The sequence below is a fragment of the Canis aureus genome, chromosome 1, assembly GCF_053574225.1.
Source record: "Canis aureus isolate CA01 chromosome 1, VMU_Caureus_v.1.0, whole genome shotgun sequence".
In the NCBI taxonomy this organism is placed as follows: domain Eukaryota; kingdom Metazoa; phylum Chordata; class Mammalia; order Carnivora; family Canidae; genus Canis; species Canis aureus.
In genome coordinates, this window is record NC_135611.1 from 111,682,043 (window position 1) to 111,702,022 (window position 19,980).

The 19,980-nt window shown below is 41.3% G+C and overlaps 1 protein-coding gene across 6 annotated transcripts; it reads right to left on the minus strand.

Moving 5' to 3' along the window:
* Positions 1 to 410: 410 nt before the first annotated feature.
* On the minus strand, positions 411 to 14,163 carry ZNF227 (zinc finger protein 227). 6 transcript variants are annotated; one of them, XM_077849122.1, is made up of 8 exons: positions 13,923 to 14,094; positions 13,156 to 13,273; positions 11,880 to 11,952; positions 11,376 to 11,437; positions 10,263 to 10,350; positions 9,365 to 9,491; positions 8,235 to 8,357; positions 411 to 2,975 (listed from the first exon to the last, which is right to left on the minus strand). In XM_077849122.1, exons 6-8 carry the CDS (start codon positions 9,396 to 9,398, stop codon positions 847 to 849), a joined length of 2,286 nt encoding a protein of 761 aa, XP_077705248.1. In that variant the 5' UTR covers positions 9,399 to 9,491; positions 10,263 to 10,350; positions 11,376 to 11,437; positions 11,880 to 11,952; positions 13,156 to 13,273; positions 13,923 to 14,094; the 3' UTR covers positions 411 to 846. The 6 variants fall into 6 exon arrangements, with proteins under 6 accessions (XP_077705248.1, XP_077705235.1, XP_077705228.1 ...); XM_077849109.1 differs by lacking the exons at positions 10,263 to 10,350; positions 13,923 to 14,094 and adding an exon at positions 14,103 to 14,163; XM_077849102.1 differs by lacking the exon at positions 10,263 to 10,350.
* Between the last annotated feature and the right edge of the window lie 5,817 nt (positions 14,164 to 19,980).

Below are 19,980 nucleotides of genomic sequence, written 5' to 3' on the forward strand. Positions count from 1 at the left end.
AATTTTTACATTTTTGTAGCTTTAGATTGTTTCAAAACAGTAAGTTTAAAGAAATGCAAAATATAGAAAGCAAAATCTTATTTAGCGAGAACTACAAGTACCTATTCATGTGATTACACAAAAATCCCACGCTTGGTTTTTTCAGGTTAATATATTCTGGACATCTTCCAACATCCTTAACTACAAATTTACCTTCTCCTATTTGATGTCTAGCTAGCGTTCCACTGAATTAAATCATAAAATACTTTGGCAATCCAATTATTTGCTATTGTAAACAATGAGGCAATGACCATTCTTTTATATACATCTGCAGCAGATATAAATTTACTTCTGAAGATCAAAGATTCATCACTGGGGTTCTATTCCTTAATTGTAATCTAATATACCATATGAAATAAAGCAATCATGAGTTCTTGGTCAGGAAACTTTAGTCAGTAATTTTATTCATTTTTCACAGCTTGATAGCTCTAGTAAAAATAACAGTTACTATAAATAAGTATAAAATGTAAATTAAAGGGAAAATTATCCAAAAGCCTCCCTGACCGCCCCCCCCCCCAAAACTAGCTAGTATTTGGCAAATATCCTTTTCACACATTATCTTTAGGCATATGTTCAGTTTTAAAGACCATTTATATCACTTGGATCTCGGCAAGAGTTGCAAGCCATTCCTCCCGAATTATAGTTCTATTCCTGTTATTATGGTCCCATGTTATCATTTTAACGGATTTGTTAGAAAGAGCTGAGGAATCCCTTTCCACTCTCAATACTTGATGGTTTATTACCAGCATGGACTCTCCAAACACATGATGATGTGCATCCTGACCGAAGCATTAACATTCTTCACTTTTAACGATTCCTGCCAGTGTGGACTTTCTGATGGTATTTAAGACGTGAATGGTGATTGAAGTCCTTACCACATATATCACATTTGTATGGTTTTTCTCCAGTGTGGACTCTCTGATGGGCTTGAAGACGTAAACTGTGACTGAAGCCCTTACCACACTCTTCACACTTAAATAGTTTTTCCCTAATGTGAACACTCAAATGGACCCTAAGATTTGAGGGGAGACTGAAGGCCTTACCACATTCCTCACATCTATGGGGTTTCTCTCCTGTGTGGACCCTCTGATGATGGCGAAGGTTCAAGCTCCTTCCAAAGCCTTTCCCACACTCCTCACATTTGTAAGGTTTTTCTCCAGTGTGGCCTCTCTGATGGTATATAAATTGTGAACTATATCTGAAACCCTTTCCACAGACATCACATTTGTAGGGTTTCTCCCCAGTGTGGACTCTCTGATGGGACTGAAGACCAGAGGACTGACTAAAGCCCTTACCACATACATCACATTTGTATGGTTTCTCTCCAGTGTGGACTCTCTGATGTACCCGAAAATCTATAGCCTGACTGAAGCTCTTATCACATTCCTCACATTTATAGGGTTTCTCTCCAGAGTGGACTCTCTGATGAGCATGAAGATTTGATCGCCAGCTGAAACCCTTCCCGCACTCCTCACATTTATATGGTTTTTCTCCAGTGTGAATTACTTGGTGCAGCTTAAGATTTGAACTATAACTGAAGTCCTTACCACACACATCACATTTGTATGGCTTCTCTCCAGTGTGGACTCTCTGATGGGTTTGAAGTTTTGATGACTGACTGAAGCCCTTCCCACACGTTTCACATTTGAATCGCTTCTCCCCAGTGTGGACATTCTGATGGACCTGAAGATTAGACGCCTGACTGAAGCCCTTCCCACACTCCTTACACTTGTAGGGTTTCTCTCCTGTGTGAACTCGGAAGTGGATATGAAGATCTGTATTACGGGTAAACCCTTTCCCACATGCCTCACATTTGTACGGTTTCTCTCCAGTGTGGACTCTCCGATGGCATATTAATGGCGAATTGTGACTAAAGCCCTTACCACAGACATCACATTTGTAAGGTTTCTCCCCAGTGTGGACCCTCTGATGTATGTGATAATGTGCAGCCTGGGTGAAGCCCTTACCACACTCCTCACATTTATAGGGTTTCTCACCCCTGTGAACCCTCTGATGAACACGGAGATTAACACTCCAACCGAAGCCCTTACCACACTCTTCACATTTATACGGTTTTTCTTCAGTGTGGACTCTCTGATGGCACTGAAAATTTGAACTTTGACTGAAGCATTTACCACACTCCTCACATTTATAAGGTTTCTCTCCAGTGTGAGTCCTGTAATGAATGATAAGTCCTGTGCTGCTACTGAATCCCTTGCCACAACTGTCACATCTATAGGACTTCTCTCCTGTATGGTGAGATTGATGAGGATGAAAAGTGCTCTTCTTGAAGCAATCACCAGATTCATGGTACTTATTGAGTTTCTCTCTTGGGCGAATTCTCTGATGCGTCTGCAAATGTGAGCTCTGACTAGAGCATTTCTCTCTTGTGTGAACATTCTGATGAAGTAGAAGCACCGAGCTATAATTGACACCCTTTCCACACTCACGACATGGATGAAATTCTTGTCTCGGAGGTATACGCTGATTAAAGCTATCACTAATGCTTTTGCCACATTTGTTGAAAATGTAAGGTTTCTGTTCTGTGTCAATGTTAATATGATCATTAAGTGGTGATTTCTTCATGAAGGCTTCAGATATATGCTGGTTATTTTTCGTATTAACTTGCTGACCTTTACTCTGATTCTGTGACTCGTGAAAGTATGTATTCCCAGAAGAGTCCTGGGTTCTTGAAATGGACAACTCTTGATTTGCAGTGTAAGCGGAGCCATTTCCTTTATGATTCATTACACTATTTTCATTTTCAGAAACCTGAATAGAATTGCCTTGTTGTAACTGGGAGCGCTTTCTCTGAAGACACCTGGTTAAATTACTTGCCACTTGTTTCCAGATTTGCCAGCAGGATAGTTCTTCATTTGAAAGGAATTTTAATGCAACTTTTCGAAGTGTCTCCATCTCATTTTGATTCTTGCTGCCTATAAGAAAAAGCAATATTCAGAGATGAAGGCAAGTAAATGCTTAGGTACAGAAATATCAGGATTTCACATCTAAGCCATAGCATAAAGCCTCATGTCTGAGGGTCATGGGGGAGGGTTATGTCAGTACAATATTATTTATCCTTTTATGTTTTTCCATGCTAGTGGAAGCAAAGAACAGAGTGGGGTTTGGGGGATAGGGAGTCATGTCTGTATAGTATCATTTATCCTCTTATGTTTTTCTATGGAAGTAGAAGCAAAGAATGGGGTCAACAGACTCTTATCTACTAAGTATAAGTGTGACCCATTTAGAATCATAAATTTGATGGTTTGAGAGTTATAAGTTTAAAATCAAATGACTATAGGCCACAGAGACAATCCACACTCCATCTTACAATAACATCCATTAAAAGCCTACTAACCTGTTCCTTAGTAGGCTTATGACAAGAGGGATTCTACCCAGGTAGCCTATAAAAGCTGAGATTGTAGGCATTAAATGATATTTTAGGTCCTGGCAGGAATCATCTCCCAAGAGTAAATTTGGGAAGTGAGTGGAATACTAACACTCATTGTTCTAAACCTGCTAGTCATTCAGGGCTCTAAAAAAGAAATGGAAAAGGGAAAACAAATCTTGTATGACCAAGAAAGGACCTGGGAGAAGGAAAGAAACAGAACACAGTGGAGACTCTCAAGGGCACCCTGAAAAGGAAGAGGAGAGTTAAGCTGGTGTGGAAGGCTTTCTCCCAGAAAGTTGCACAGCTTGCTTTTTCGTTCATTCCCTCCAGGTCCCCACTAAAATGCCTTCGTTACCACCTGATATAAAATAATTCCTCCCTACTCCCATACACCTTTGAGTCTCTACATTTGGCTTACCTGCTTTACTTTTCCCTACAGCACATATTACTCGACTTACTGCATACTTCCTAACTAGTTCTTATCTTTTTAGACCCATTAGAATGAAATAGTCACAAAGAAAACATGTGTTTTGTTTTCTTCATTACATTATCTCTAATAGAATTTTTGAAATTGTTGGGATGCATTAATGAACTATGGAACCAATTTCACAAATTGGACAAGGGGAAGGGGAAGGGGAAGGGAAAAGAAAAGAAGAAAGAAAAGAAGAAAAGAAAAGAAAAGAAAGAAAAGAAAAGAAAAGAAAAGAAAAGAAAAGAAAAGAAAAGAAAAGAAGAAAAGAAAAGAGAAAAGAAAGGAAAAGAGAAAAGAAAGGAAAAGAAAGGAAAAAAAAAAGAAAAGAAAAAAGAAAAGAGAAGATAGAACTAGAATAAGAAGATGAGAAGTATATCACAAGCAGTAAGGACACCACTATATGAAATGCTTGTTTTAGCTATAGACACACACATACACACATAACATTATATTCATGCTGGGTCAAGATATAAAATATTTGATTGAGGATCATGGCTAAAAATAAATGGAAGCCACTGGCTTAAAATGTTAGGGAGGGAGGCAGTACCAAGTCCTTAATAATTAATTTCCTTAAATGTAAAGTTACATTCTAATAACATAAGCTGAAAAAGTCTCAATAGGTGTGTACACATTTCTAGGTATGGTAGGCTAGTCAAATGGCCCCCTAAAGATGTCCATGCCCTAATCCCTGGAACCTGTGAATACGTACATGGCAAAAGAGACTTTAGATTGCATTAAATTAAGGTTCCTGAGAGGGAGATGGGAGGCAACCAGGCCCACCCTATGCATCTTTCCCTTTTGTTGGTTCTGATTTGTATTCTTTTTGGGGCACCTGGCTGGCTCAGTCAGTAGAGCATGTGACTTTTGATCATGGGGTTGAGCTGGAGCCCCACATGGGTATAGAGACTACTTAAAACTAAAATCTTAAAAAAAAAAAAAAAAAAGTAAGTCAATCAGAGAAGAACAAACATTCTATGTTTCATTCATACAGGGAATATAAAAAATAGTGAAAAGGATTAAAAGGGAAAGGAGAGAAAATGAGTGGGAAATATCAGAGAGGGTGACAGAACATGAGAGACTCCTAACTCTGGAAAACGAACAAGGGGGCAGCCCTGGTGGCTCAGCGGTTTAGCGCCGCCTTCGGCCCAGGGTGTGATCCTGGAGACCCTGGATCGAGTCCCGCGTTGGGCTCCCTGCATGGAGCCTGCTTCTCCCTCTGCCTGCATCTCTGCCTCTCTCTCTCTCCTCTCTGTGTATTCTCATGAATAAATAAATAAAATCTTAAAAAAAAAAAAAAAAGAAAACGAACAAGGGGTAGTGGAAGGGGAGGTGGGACAGGGTGACTGGGTGATAGGCACTGAGTGGGGCACTTGATGGATGAGCACTGGGTATTATACATGTTGGCAAATCGCAGTCCAATAAAAAAAAAATATACAAAAAGAATAATGGCAGATATATATATATATAATTTTAAGATTTTATTTACTTATTCATGAGAGACACAGAGAGAGAGGCTGAGACATAGGTAAAGTTTCGAGAAGCAGGGAACCTGGTGCAGGACTTGATTCCAGGACCCTGGGATCACGACCTGAGCCAAAGGCAGACACTCAATCACTAAGCCACCCAGGTGCCCTAGCAAATTTGTTTTCTTTTTGCTATAATACAATTATAATTTTAAGTGTAGAGCTTTCCTGAATTGTCATTCTAATGAATGCCAATTAAGTTAGAAGTGACAGTGGCCCTGGAAAGCCCAGCTGGTGTCTGGCGTCTTGGTGGGCAGTCTTGTGGAGGACTATGCCCTTACCCTGGGAAGTCGGTGTTTGGTGAAGCCAACTTCAGGTTGTTTGGTATCAGAACTCACTACAGCATGTAAAAAGCTTCTTATCAGCTAGTTAATACCACCAGGATGCAACCTGCACCGGAAAACTTTAGAAAGTCTATAATTTTATTTCCTAACAAGGACCCTCCTCGTCTCCACAAGTACATCAGTGTCTTTTGATGTTTGGATATGTTCAATTTGAAACCACTAAACAACCACCATATATAGGTTTTATGATTATTTAGGCGTTAGAGAGAGGCGAGGGTGGTTAAGTGCAAAGCTGGCTGTATGAACGAGGCAGTTTCCACTTTAAATAGCCAACCTGAGCTTGTTTCAGGAGAGCTGATGAGCTGAAATGCCTGGCATACTGGCATCAGTAATTTCTCATAGTTTAGTTAGTTCACAGCATTCCACTGTGAACAGCTTTTATCTTCTAAGGTTAATCAGTATAAATATTTACATATTCAAAGATGTCTTAGAAATGAGACATTAGACATTCATCGGAATGTTCCAGAATGTTCCAGAACAATCCACTGGTCACACTAATGTGCTCTAAATCTATCAGCCATCTCTAGGAATAATAGAGATGTGATGTCTGCTGGTCTTTAGTATCTGTAAGCTTTTTGTTTTTAAGAATCTTTACAAAAGATAAGCCCTTTAATTTGGCCTCTTGTGACCTACAAAGAACATTTTAGGACAATTTTTGAATGTGTGGCATGATGCTGATGTTGAAGACATCAAAAACCTTTGAGAGAGGCACCTGGGTGACTAAGTGGTTGAGCATCTGCCTTTAGCCTAGGTCATGATCCTGTGGTCCTGGGATCAAGTCCTGCATTAGGCTCCCTGCAGGGAGCTTGCCTCTCCTCTGCCTATGTCTCTGCCTCTGTCTCTCATGAATAAATAAATAAAATCTTAAAAAAAAAAAAAAAGAAAAAAACTTTGAGAAAAGGTGGCAGAAAATGCTACAAGATTTATTAAAAGAGAGATCTTCCTCCTCTCCCTGACCTCTTACTGTAGGAAGGACCCAGGGCCCAGTGCTTGGTTCTCATTTCTTCTCCCTGTGAGCTCACCTAGGCTTGTGGCTTTTCTCCTACACTATTGTGCAAAACTGAGAAATGACAGTAATTACTAGGGTCATCATTCCTGGTTAAATCTGCACTTAGTGAAACTTAGTAAGAACCAGTGAAGTATCTAACATCTTGAACATATCAAAAATGAAGTGACATAAATAGGGAAAGGAGAAAAGAAGGGGCACATCCATCTATTACTCACAGAACTCATCACCTATTTTATCACATTTGCAGACAAGCTTCTCCACTTCATCTTTCTTTCTTTCTTTTTTTTTTATGATAGTCACACACACAGAGAGAGAGAGAGAGAGGCAGAGACATAGGCAGAGGGAGAAGCAGGCTCCATGCACCAGGAGCTCGACGTGGGATTCGATCCCGGGTCTCCAGGATCGCGCCCTGGGCCAAAGGCAGGCGCGAAACCGCTGAGCCATCCAGGGATCCCTCCACTTCATCTTTCAAGCAGAAAGGAGAGCACACAAATTTGCTTGCTCTGGGAATATTGAATTTTTAATTTCAAAATCGTAGAACTGAGAAATATATAAATTTCAAGAGAAAGGAAAGGACATGGAGAAGTGAGGTAAAAAAATGAAGACAGGGCGGACAGGAGAAAGGAGGGGGGCAGTGAAAGGCGAGGTGGGAAGGAAATCAGTAGGCTTGGGACATGGACCAGGCATTCCTCCCATTCGGAAAAGGCTGGTATCACAATTCACTTCTACAAGGACAGTAACTATTTAAATAACCTATTCATTTAACAAGTGCACAGGATCACCTCCTATGCAGAAGGACCATCCGAGGCTTTGAGTAGACACAACAAATGAAACTGCCAAGATTCCTACTTCATGGAAAGACAGATGGTGAACAAGTAAATAAAAATGTGTTAGTAGGTCAGGAGCTGATCAGTACTTAGACACAAAATAAGGCAAGGTGAGAGGATGGAGAACGGGGAGAGGATGATGTCTTAAATGGCAGACACAGAAGACCTAGCTGATGCAGACAGATGAAATCCGAGCAAAGACCTTATTTAATAAGAGAGTGGCTGCGGATTCTATGCCTAGGCAGAGGGGAAGCTAGTCAAAGGCCCTGAAACAGCAGGGAGAACACTCCAGGGGAGCCAGGATGCAAGGAATGATCTGAACCAGGATAAAACCAAGGTTGATCAAAGGTGAACCTGGTGAGGAATTCAGATTGGGTAGGGTCTTGCAGGCCACAGGGAGGACTCTGAGCGAAATGGGAAGTTTTTGGAGGGTTTTCAGCATGGGAATGGCATGACTTCACTTGCTTTCTAAAGAATCACTGGTACCATGTGGACAACAGACAACAGGAATGCAAGGGAGGAGGCAGGGAGACCAACATGGAGGCTGCTGTCACAGTCCAGGAAAGAGAGGATAGTACTTGGACAAGGGTGGTAACCATGGACGTGGTGAGAAGCAGATTAGCTGGTACCTGAAGGAACAGTCACGTGGTCCTCACTGGAATACCCATTTCTTTGGGTTTCTCTTTCCATCATCCAAAGCTTTTCTTCTGCCTCCAACTGGGATACCATATCTGGCTTGAAGGGAAGATGTCCTATGAAAAGGTATACATTTTTAAGGTAAACACACAGCTAAAGTGTATTTTTGTCCAAGTTCTACAATCCTCAGAATCTCTAGTGATATTTTAGGGACTTTTCTGATCATGAACTGTAATAAATAAATTTAGGTCATGACCTAGGTCATGGCTAGATAGAGATAAAATTAGATTTAGCCAATGTCTGTTCTCATCCTATTTCCCACACTCTCACAGCACTTACTGCAAATAGTCAGTTTTGCTACAATGTGAGTAGGTCTTGATAAGGAACTCTAATAGTTTCTATCCTTATTTCATTTTATCCTATTTCATTTAAAAAAAAATGCCAGCACAAGATACTAAATTAATTCCATGATGCACTAGTGGGTCATGACCAAAACTTTAAAAAGTATTTAAAAGACACAGTATAGAAGCCCGTTTATAATTTATGTTTCCCACTTATAATTAATTTAAACAGGGTTTCTCAACTGAGGCACTACTCATATTTTAGACCAACTAATTCTTTGTCATGGGGGTTGTACTGTGCATTGTAGGAAGTTTATTTTTTTTTAATTTTTTTATTTATTTATGATAGTCACACACACACACACACACACACAGAGAGAGAGGCAAAGACATAGGCAGAGGGAGAAGCAGGCTCCATACACCGGGAGCCCGACGTGGGACTTGATCCCGGGTCTCCAGGATCACGCCCTGGGCCAAAGGCAGGCGCCACCCAGGGATCCCTGTAGGAGGTTTAGCAGCATTGGTAGCCACAAGGTGCCCGTGGCAAACCACCCCCCCCAACTTGTAACAATCCAAACTGTCTCCAGACATTGCCAAATGTCACCTGGGGGAAAAATCACCCCTGAACAGAATTTTGCCTCAGCAGAAAGACCAAGATTGCAGTCCCAGGTTTTAGAAAAACTTGTGTCTTCAGGGTTAGGGAACCAATTCAAAAGGTCCAGAGCTTTCAACAACTAAGGACACCGACTCTCAAGGGGGTGTCATAGGGCTCCTGTTCTCACCCACTGAGACCAAGTTCTTGAAATTCTCCACCATCACATCTCGGTACAGCTTCCTCTGGGTGGAGTCTAGCAGCCCCAGCTCCTCTATGGTAAAGACCACAGCCACGTCCTTGAACGTCACTACCTCCTACAACATCAAACACACACAACCTCAATCCCATAATCTCCAAAGAGGATTACCAAAAAATTGTTTTCAACCTAGAAGGGAACCCAGGCAGATTTTAGCCCGGCAGTTGTCCCCCATCAATGTCCCCTCCCAACCACCCAACAAAGCTTGGATTCTGTCAGTTTTTAATGTTTGCAATATTCACAGGCCTTCAATAGCCCTCCAGGACAGACACACAGCTCTTCTGTTGTTTCAATGTATATGTTGTATCCACCTGCAGCATTCACAGCTGGTGAAGGCATTGAGGTCAAATTTCTTTTTTTTTTTTTTTTTTGCTCCCCCCCCTTTTTTTTTTTTTGCAAATTTCAAAGTTTTAATTCTAGGATCCTGGGGAAATTCCTTAACTTCCCACTATCTCAATTTTCTCTTCTCTTTAATGATGTCTAAACCACAAGGTGTTTGAAAACATTAGATAAGTATGTATAAAGCTCATAGAATGGTGCCCGGCATGTGAGCAAATTGCTCAATAAATCCAAACAATTATTATTGTTAGAGTGTTTCATTCCATTTTGCAACCACAGAATATAACATTCCTTAGAAATCATGATTTATCTTTAATCAATCCAAATCATGTATAATTAGTTATAGATTTTTAATTGTAATCAACACTGCAAAGATCCTTTTACAGAGACCTTGGCTAAAAGTAGCAACTATAAGGTCATAGAATAAACACTTCCAAAATTTTCTAAGCACAATGGCAGATTTCCCTCTCAAAAGGTTTTCCCAATTCACCTTTCATGCAAGACAGTACAAGTGTTCCTGAATCTCTAGACTCTGGCCAAACAGGACATAACTCCTTTTTAAAAAAATTTTCGGAAATCTAAGTGAAATAAATAAATAGAAAGCCTTTGTTAACATTTGCACACATTTATTTATTAATGATCATTATTTTCATCATAAGTTTGCTTTGATATTTCATTTTACTCATATTCCAACTTGGTTTTTCCTCATCTTACTATCTTTATAAGAGCTATTAAGCCTTTCTCTAATGTATATAAACACAGATGACCTTTGAACAACAAGGGTTCGAATGGCATGGGTCTATCTTATATGAAGACTTTTTTTTTAAAGATTTTATTTATTTATTTGAGAGAGAGAGTACACAGGCAGGGGGGAGGAGCAGAGGGAGGAGCAGACTCTCCACTGAGAAGGGAATCTAATGCAGGACTTGATCCCAGGACCCTGGGATCATGACCAATGCCAAAGACAGACACTTAACTGACTGAGCCACCAAGGTGCCCATTGGTTTTTTATAGTACTATAAATGTATCCTCTCTTATTATTTTCTTAATAATAGTTTCCCGTTTCTAGTTTACTTTATTATAAGACACAACATAGGATACGTAGAACATACAAAATTTATGTTAACCAACTGTTTATGTTCTTGATAAGGCTTCTGATCAATAGTAGGCTAAGGTCAAGTCTCTAAGGAGTCAAAGTTCTACATGGATTTTTAACTGTGGAGGAGGAGGTCAAATAACCCCTGCATTATTTGAGGTTCAACTATATATCCTGCCAGTTCCAATATTACAGAGTTAAGAATGCAAGTGAAAAAATCATATGGGAAAGTGAAAAGAGGCGGTTTGAAAGCCAAGTTGTAAGTGTAAATTTTTCTGGTCTATTTCAAATTTGTATTATTTTTCCAAAGATTGTTTTGTGGGGAAAAAAAAGATTGTTTTGTGACATAATAAACATAAAACAAAACACACGTGCACACACATAGCCTGGCATACAACATGTACTCAAAATCTGTTTTCCACTAACTTTTCCAAGGAAGAGGAAAAAGATGTGCCTAATTTTTTAGAAATTAAATCATATCTGAGGAGACAGAAAAGAATGCCTTACCTGAAACTTGCTCATTTTCTCCTGCTCCTTCTGGGGAAGGTCAGAGTCCTGAGGAGGCATAACTGGGAAAGGACAAAGAAGCCATGAGATGCAGGCCAGGGGTGCCACAAGCCCATGTCGATCTTTGCAGAAATTATACAATAGCTCTCCTACTTCCAGGCAGATGTAGCCACATATAGCACGGTAAGCAGAGCATGGAGCAGATTGCAACTACTAAGTCTGTCAGCCTGGGGCCATTGGACAGTGAACAACTGTACAGTTCACTGTACAACCAAATGCAGTATCCCTACTATAAGAATTTCTCATCCTGAGGATGATAGAAAATGAATAGCACTGTTAACATGTAGATTTTTTTTTAAGTGGGTTCTACAGCCAAAGACCTAGGTTTAAATCCTAGAAATGATACTTACCATCTATATAACATAGGGGGTGTTAAAGAAAAAACTCTCCGTGCCTCATTGAGGTCATCTGCACATGAATATAAGAATTGCAAATCATACCCACCTCATAAGGTTGTTCCTCGGATTAAATGAGTAGATGGAAAGTTCAAAGAACCAGGAGTCCCTTTTTCTTGCAGCTGCAAAAAAGCAGATGATAGTCTGCATCATAAAGTCTTATCTGCAGATGTCTTTTCCACCAACAGCAAAAAAGACCTGAAAGATATCTGGACTATATGTATTAATGCTCTCCTATGAAAATCATCTTTATTCTCTGAAAATCCTAATTCTGACTTAAAATTCCTTCTTATCTAAAAATAAATAAGTACATACATTAATAAATTTCTTAAGAATTTGTTGCTCACCTAATAACATTTTATCCACACTGTTATTAGCATCATTTCCAATTTACTTCATGAAGTAAAAAACGATTATTGGTAAAAAGCCTTTTATCCTATGAACATGAAGGTAAAAAATAAAGATACAAAGTATCAAGACAGAAGATAGATTGAAAGGCTCCAACATTTGTCCAATAGAAGGAATATGAGGAAAAGAGAACAGAAGAAATGTCAGAGAAGTCTTAATTCAAAAGATAATTGCTAAGTTCATATACACCAGTTCTGAACAGTGTAAATAAAAATAAATACACTCCTGGGATGCCTGGATGGCTCAGTCAGTTAAGCATTCCACTCTTGATTTTGGCTCAGGTCGTGATCTCAAGGTCATGAGATCCAGCCCCACCTTGGGCTCTGCACTGGGCATAGAGCATGCTTAACATTCTTTTTTTTTAATATTTTATTTATTTATTCATGAGCGACACACACAGAGAGAGAGAGAGAGAGAGAGGCAGAGACACAGGCAGAGGGAGAAGTAGGCTCCAAGCAGGGAGCCCGACGTGGGACTCGATCCCGGGTCTCCAGGATCACGCCCTGGGCTGCAGGTGGCGCCAAACCGCTGCGCCACCGGGGCTGCCCCCATGCTTAACATTCTTTCTTTCCCTCTCCCCTGCCTCACTTCACTTCTAAAATATTTTAAAAATAAATACATCCTAGAGGATCCCTGGGTGGCTCAGCTGTTTAGCACCCTGAGGGCAAGGTGCCCTCTTGCCCTCCAGTTTAAAAAAGGTGGTGGTTGTGAGGGGCCATCATCAGATATCAAGTATGTGTTAAAACTCTACGTTTCTCAGAATGAGAACACACGCTGATTAAATTCAGTATCTGGGACAGACAACCGTTTTTTATTCCAAACCAGTTGAGAGCAAACAAAAAGAAACAAAACTGAAGAAAGGAGAGCAAAAGAAATATACAATGCGATCAATTTAAAAACAAATACATATAGGGCACCTGGGTGGCTCAGCAGTTGAGTGTCTGCCTTTGGCTCAGGGTGTGATCCCGGGGTCCCGGGATGGAGTCTCGCTCGCATCAGGTTCCCCGGAGGGGGCCCGCTTCTCCCTCTGTGTCTCTGATTAATAAATTAATATTTTTTTTTAGGAAAGTATATTTAGAATACACACATTGACACATGTTAACAAGATCAAACATGCCGCAGATTGGTGCAACAAACACTTGCAACATTTTCCCAGCAGTAATTTACTCAGGGAAGGAAACCCAATGAACTGAAAACGGAAGAGGACAGACCAAGAAAGTACTCTGGCTGGGAGGCACCCGGGGCGGCGGGTGGAGGAGCCAGGGGGTCCGTCCTTCCTCTCCTTTCCCGAGTCGGGGACTGTGAGGAAAGGGGCCCCGCGGCCATGGCCAGGGCGAGCGCGGGGTCCTCGGGCCCTCCCGACGGAGAGGTGGGTAAAGCTCGGGAAGAGCTCAGCGTCCGGGAGGACGACCGCAGGGCCGAGTCATCGCTCCCAGAGCCCCGGCCTCCCTGCCTCCCTCCCTCCCTCCCTCCGCTGGGGCTTCCAGGCCAACGGGCGCGGGCGGCAGAACTCGCGTTCCCAATAGCAAGAGCCACCCCGCTACCCGTGCCGCCACCGTTCTAAGCTTTGAACACGTATCGTCCCGTTTCCTGCGAATCACAACCCTCCCGTGTTTTCCCGCTCGCTCGCTCCTTTGCGGAGGAAGACCGTAGGGCGCAAAGAACAAGTCGCCAGGTAGTGTACCGATGCGAGCAGCAGCGCCGCTTGGTAAGAGGGGGAGGAGAGCGTCTGCCCTCCGTGTCTCAGCCCTCGCCGGCGGCCGCGACTTCTCCATTCTAAGACGGCCGGCGAAGTAGCGACTAGTCCCACGCTCAGGCCGGGAGGGCTCCGAGGCGTCGGGGGTGGGGTGCAAGCCTGACTCACCTCCGGACTTCCGAAAACATGGCGGCCGCCTTGTTTTTCCGGGGCGGAAGTGCCTCCGACTCCGCGGCGCCCCGGAACTACATGTCCCAAGACGCCCCCAAGGGGAACAAGCGCTGGAGCGGATCCTTGGTTCCCGACAGAGTTGAGGACTACAGTTCCCAGAGCCCCCAAGAGGAGGGAGAACTATGTCAGCCCCCGTAAGCCACCTCCTTCCCCACCCTCTAGCAAATCTCCCCTTTGGTAGTTCGAGGACTGCAACTTGCAGAATCCGCGTTATGGTTTCTTATTTTGCAGGCATAAAGCAGTTCTCTGGCGCCAGTGAAGTTGAGTTTTTTTTTTCCAATTGACAAAACATACTTAGCTGATACTCGAATAGTCAGTCTTAGAATAAAATAAGTTTGTAACAAGCAGATCACGTGAATCTTTACAAAATAAAATTGTATCCACTACTACTAGACAAAGAAGGGATAAAATGATAGTCTTTATTTTGCAGTTTCAGTCACTTTTTAGATCTTAAAAAAAAAGGATGAGAGATTTTTAAAAAGATGCAATGAAGACAGAATATATTGTAGATGTCAACTTTTGTGAATAGCACAAATAATTCAGAACTTGACTTTTAAGTTAACTAAGGCATACTCAGAGTAAAAAGACAAGCTTCAGAACACATGTATGATCAATTTCCCAACTGGGGGGTTTGCAATCATTCCTCAGATTTCTGAGTTTGAAGGATGAATACATTATTGTTAATTACATTTTTATGCAATGGTCGCTGTAAAGAACTATTGTTATTTGCTCAAATCTATGATAGAACTGATGTTTCAAAGAAATAAAGATGGGGAGCAGAGAGGAATACCTAGAAATATCCATATATTCAATACAATATATGTTTTCAGATCTTATTTACTGAACGTTAGGCAGGAAGTCAGGCATGACTGACTACAGGAGAATGGGCCTTAGATGTCCTGATGGAGAGCCCCAAACAAGGATTGCCCAGGGACCACCTTATCCCATCCTGTTGATTTGTGTTTACAACATCCTGGCAGAGGAAGAGTTAAGTTTGTTGTGCTTGTTGCACTTGGGCAGAAAGCAGCCTCTTGTCCTTATTTGACCTATTTCCAGAATAGAAATAGTGTCGCAGTTTCCTACCCTGCCCAGGCATTTCCAATATATTTTGGGAAAGGACATGTGTAGTTGGCTAGTTATTATATAATCCAGGTCTGTCACTCAAATGTCAGGACCCTAAGACCAGCCCAAAAGAAAAAGTTGAGATAAGCCCACACCCTGGAGTATGTCCTGGGCAGGGGAGGTGCATTGTCTCTGTTGATTGGCTTACTCCTCCCTTGGAGTGTACTTACACAACTTCACTTTCATTTCACTGTCCTGCAATTCCTTTCTGTGCCAGTGAAAAGGACTGAGGCTTCTTTTCCTTTTCCATCTACCTCTCAATAAAAAACATGTATTCCTTCCATTACACACAACACTCTCTTATGAAGTACTTAGTGTATGCTAGGGACTATCCCAAACACTTTCAACTCTGGGATTCTCTTGTCACAACTTTTTTTAGGTAAATATTATTATTTCCTTCATTTTACAGTTTAGGAGCCAAAGACAGAGGAAGGTTTAAGTAATTTGTCCATGTTGCTCAATTATCAAGCACTAAAGCCAAGTTTCAACATTTGGCATTTGACAATCAGAGCCTGAGTGCTAAACTACTCACTAGCCACATCTTGTATTATCTACATGAACAGATATTTCATTTCAATCAATTGATGATGCCAGAGAGATACAGCATGTCATGGAAATTCAGTTATTTTCATCTGTATTTCTATCTGGTGCCCTCAAGAGAAGTTCCAAATACTTTAGCATGTCACACAAACAGGAAACTTCCATGTTTTTTCCTCTTCAAATCCACTTTCTATTCATGTCCAGCCATAGAGAATAACTTGGACTTCTAAAAAAAAAAGCTTCTTTGTATCTGCTGTTCATTATATCATATCTAGTTGCTCCATTCACTTCCAGGGCATAGTCTTCATCTACAGCTTAAATATTCCTCGCTCCAGTAAGACTTCTTGTGGGTTTTTGTCTTGTACACTAATAAAAAGCAATATGTAGTAACAAAGACTACAGACTCGGAATCAGGCTGCTTAGGTTAAAATACTACTCCTGCCAATTATTCTGTGAACTCAGTCCCTTTTTTCTTCACTTGTAAAATGGAGGTAACAATCAGATTGATATGAGGAACGTATTGATAAATACCTGTAAGGGCACTGGAAACTCTGACTCTGTAAAAAGTAAATATTTTCCTCAGATGATGAAAAACATCAGTGAGGGATGGTTGGTTTAGTAACCTTGCTTTAAGATCATTAAAATACTACCAACAATTGTACATCAATTTTTAAATGCTGTGGGGAAAAAAAAAAACTGGCAGATTCTACAACCCGCTGAAAGTGAGATAAAGGATAACTAAAGTCTCTGTTATTCCCTTTTATCATTTTCTAAATCCATTTAAGGAAAAAAAAATCCATTTAAGGAATTCTGAGTAAAATCCAACTGACCTCCAGGCCCATGTTGCAGGATGTTGGGCAGCTACACTAACCACAAACATTGAGGAACTTCTGCCAAGTCTCTGGCTGGGTGCAGAGCACACTGTAAAGAATGGGACACACCTGCAGCAAAGTAGCATGCACCGAAGGGAGAAACAAATCAAAAATTAAGATTTAGGGGCACCTGGGTGATTCAGTGATTGAGCGTCTGCCTTCAACTCAGGTTGTGATCCTGGGGTCCCAGGATAGGGTCCTGCATTGGGCTCCCCGCAGGGAGCCTGCTTCTCTCTGTGTCTCTCATGAATAATTAAATAAAATTGTTTTAAAAACACTAAGATCTAGATGACTATACCAAGTCAAACTCCAAGAAACCAAATGCATAACTATTCCTCTTCAAAGCTCACTATTTCTATATCTCCTAGCTTATGTAACTACCATCCTCCTAGTTGCCAGGAATGAAAACCCTGAATTAACATTTATTCTCCTTTGCTCTCTATATATAATCAATTTGTTAATGGATTTTGAACTCTAGTGACTCCATGACTGGGACTTGGTTTAAAATACAGCAGCTCGGAGGCGGGGCAAGATGGCGGAAGCGTAGGGGCCCCAAGTCACCTGTCCCCACCAAATTACCTAGATAACTTTCAAATCATCCTGAAAACCTACGAATTCGGCTTGAGATTTAAAGATAGAACAGCTGGAATGCTACAGTGAGGAGAGTTCGCGCTTCTATCAAGGTAGGAAGACGGGGGAAATACAGCAGCTCAGGGGCGCCAAGGTGGCTCAGTCAGTTAAGCATCCAACTCTTGATCTCAGCTCAGGTCTCCATCTCAAGGTTGTGAGTTCAATCCCTGCACTGGGCTCCACGCTGGGCATGGAGCCTACCTAAAAGAAGTATGTCAGCTCTCCTTCCCCCAACTCCCCAAAAAAGTATTTTGTGTGAGAATGAGAATGGATGAAATAAGATAAGAAAAATGTTGACAAGGGTTGCAGATGACTGATGTGTGTTTGTGTGTGGAGTGGGGTGCATTACGGTGTTTTCCCTGATTGTGTACATTTGAGATTTTACATAATAAAAATTTAAGGAAGAACTACCATGCACACTACACCACCAATGCATAAATGCATTACAAATGTTAACAGAGGTTATCTCTAAACCCTGAGATTATGGGTATTCCTTTTTTTTTTTTTTTTTTTGATTATGGGTATTCCTATTCTCTCCTTTTTACATAAATTTTTGTATGTCCTAATCTCTCTATAACGGGAATGCATTCGTTCTGTAATTAGAATATATAAAGTATAAAGCCCTAAACCATCTTTCAAATTTGATAGAAAAAGACGTCCTCAAACTATATACAGAATTATTTCCTGTACTATTAAAAAAAATACAACATTGATATTAAAAGCAAAGATTTAAGTGTCTAACACCACGGGTTCAAATGGCAGTTCTTCCTCTTACTAGCTCTAAGTTTTGGGCAAACAAGGTAAACTTACCAAGAGTAATCAAAAAGGAAAAAAAAAATTCCTTATCCAAAAGATGCATTCTTCCTGCCCTTTTTCTTAGAGCATAGGAAACCATGGAGCTTTCCCACAGGAAGCCAAGTGCTTTTTTGGATCTTTTCTCTGACCTTTAGACACACATGTTAGAGATCAAATAACCTTCTTACCAAGTTTAAAATCCAGAAGCGTTTTTCAAAAGTCTGGCTTTAAATTCAAAAATTTAAAAATAAAAGGTTGAGGCTTTGTCCCCTTTAAACGTAAAGATCCGAGAAAATAATGTGGCGTCCCTATCACTGTGGGAGTTGAACCAAGGTGTTTTTCCCTGAACTGTGTATCTAACAGGGGAGATAAGATATATTATTCCCTCAGATAAAGTCCATTAAGTAAAACATGATTCCCTACCCCCACAAGGCTGTTGAGGTCTTTTCATGAATTAATTCGTATAAAATGATAATGGACCACTACCAATGAATGACACTTGAGAGATGAGGATAGCAAGACTAAGAGAAATTATGTAAATCGCACAACGCTGTTCTGCTTGGAAGTGGCAGAGCTGACCGGCAGGTGAGGAAAGCGGCCTGGAGCGCCAGGAGACGGGCCGGCCCAACTCCCAGGAGCACCAGGCGCTCCTCACGAGAGGTTTAGCGGAGAGGAACGCAACTCTACCAACTCCACCCCCGCCCGCCGGCCGCGGTTCTCGCACCTTCCCCGAGAACTAGGGCCCCGCTGACTCCTCGCCCAGGCCATGGGGAGTTCCCGGCTTGAAAGAGTCCCCGTGGAAAAAAAAAAAAAAAGAGAGAGAGAGAGAGAGAGAAAAGAGAGAGAAAAGAAAGAAAGAAAGAGAAAAGAAGAAAAGAAAAGAAAAGAAAAGAAAAGAAAAGAAAAGAAAAGAAAAGAAAAGAAGAAAAGAAAAAAGAGAGTCCCGGGGATGGAAAACACATCTACCTGACAGGAAGATGGGAAGCTGCGCAGCCCTACTTCTATCGAGAGAGTCTCCTCCCTACTAGAGGGAGCTCCTGCACCACTTCCCACAATTCCCTCGTCAGGCCGTCCAGAAGCGGAAGTGCTCCAGGCTACAAAAGCCCCGGACTACACCTCCCAGAATGCAGAAGAAAAATGACGCTCTCAGTTCCGCCTCCTAAAGCACAATTACTTCCGGGTACCCTGAGGCTCTGGGTATTAACTCCTAGAAAGCCAGAGTGAATTTGTACGGAATTGTGCCACCTTAGGCTGCGAGTGTCTTCTTCGGTGGCTCCTAGATTCTGTTATTGAAAACTGAGCAGCCCTGCATGGAGCCTGCTTCTTCCTCTGCCTGTGTCTCTGCCTCTCTCTCTCTGTGTCTCTCACGAATAAATAAATAAGATCAAGAAAGCAAGCAAAGAAAGCAAAGAAAAGAAAAAAGAAAACTGAGCATGACTTTAGCCACTCGGTAGGAGGGGGTCGGGAGGAAGTTGGGGTAGGGAGGTGAGCAATCCGAAAGAGCTGCGCTGTAGGAGTAAAAGTTGAGGGGAAATGGATTGTCTTTGGTAGAGACTGAAGACAAACTCCAAATCACCTCACTAATTGAAATTGAATTAGAGCAAACCTTTTTTGTTACGCTCTTCAAGCACCTAGCAGAAACTAAGGAAAATCTTTTCTAGAGAAAGAGCATCGTCCCGGGCTTCAAATATTTCTATAACTTTAAAATGTATTAATACTAGACTAAATAGTCCATGAAGATAAAAGCATTATGAGATGTGTATAAAGAAACAGTTTGAAGTTTCAAGAATAACAGCTTCAACCTAATAAAAAGCAAACTTTAAAAAGCAAAATTAAGAGGTACCTGGGTAGCTCCG

Excerpts from the sequence above, each read along its gene's own strand:
- ZNF227 (XM_077849109.1), bottom strand. The coding sequence starts at position 11,435 with ATGCCTCCTCAGGACTCTGACCTTCCCCAGAAGGAGCAGGAGAAAATG. Across the intron at positions 8,358-9,364 it reads CAAGAACTTGGTCTCAGTGG|GACATCTTCCCTTCAAGCCA; the intron begins GTGAGAACAGGA and ends ACCTTTTCATAG. Across the intron at positions 2,976-8,234 it reads CCACGTGACTGTTCCTTCAG|GCAGCAAGAATCAAAATGAG; the intron begins GTACCAGCTAAT and ends TTTTTCTTATAG.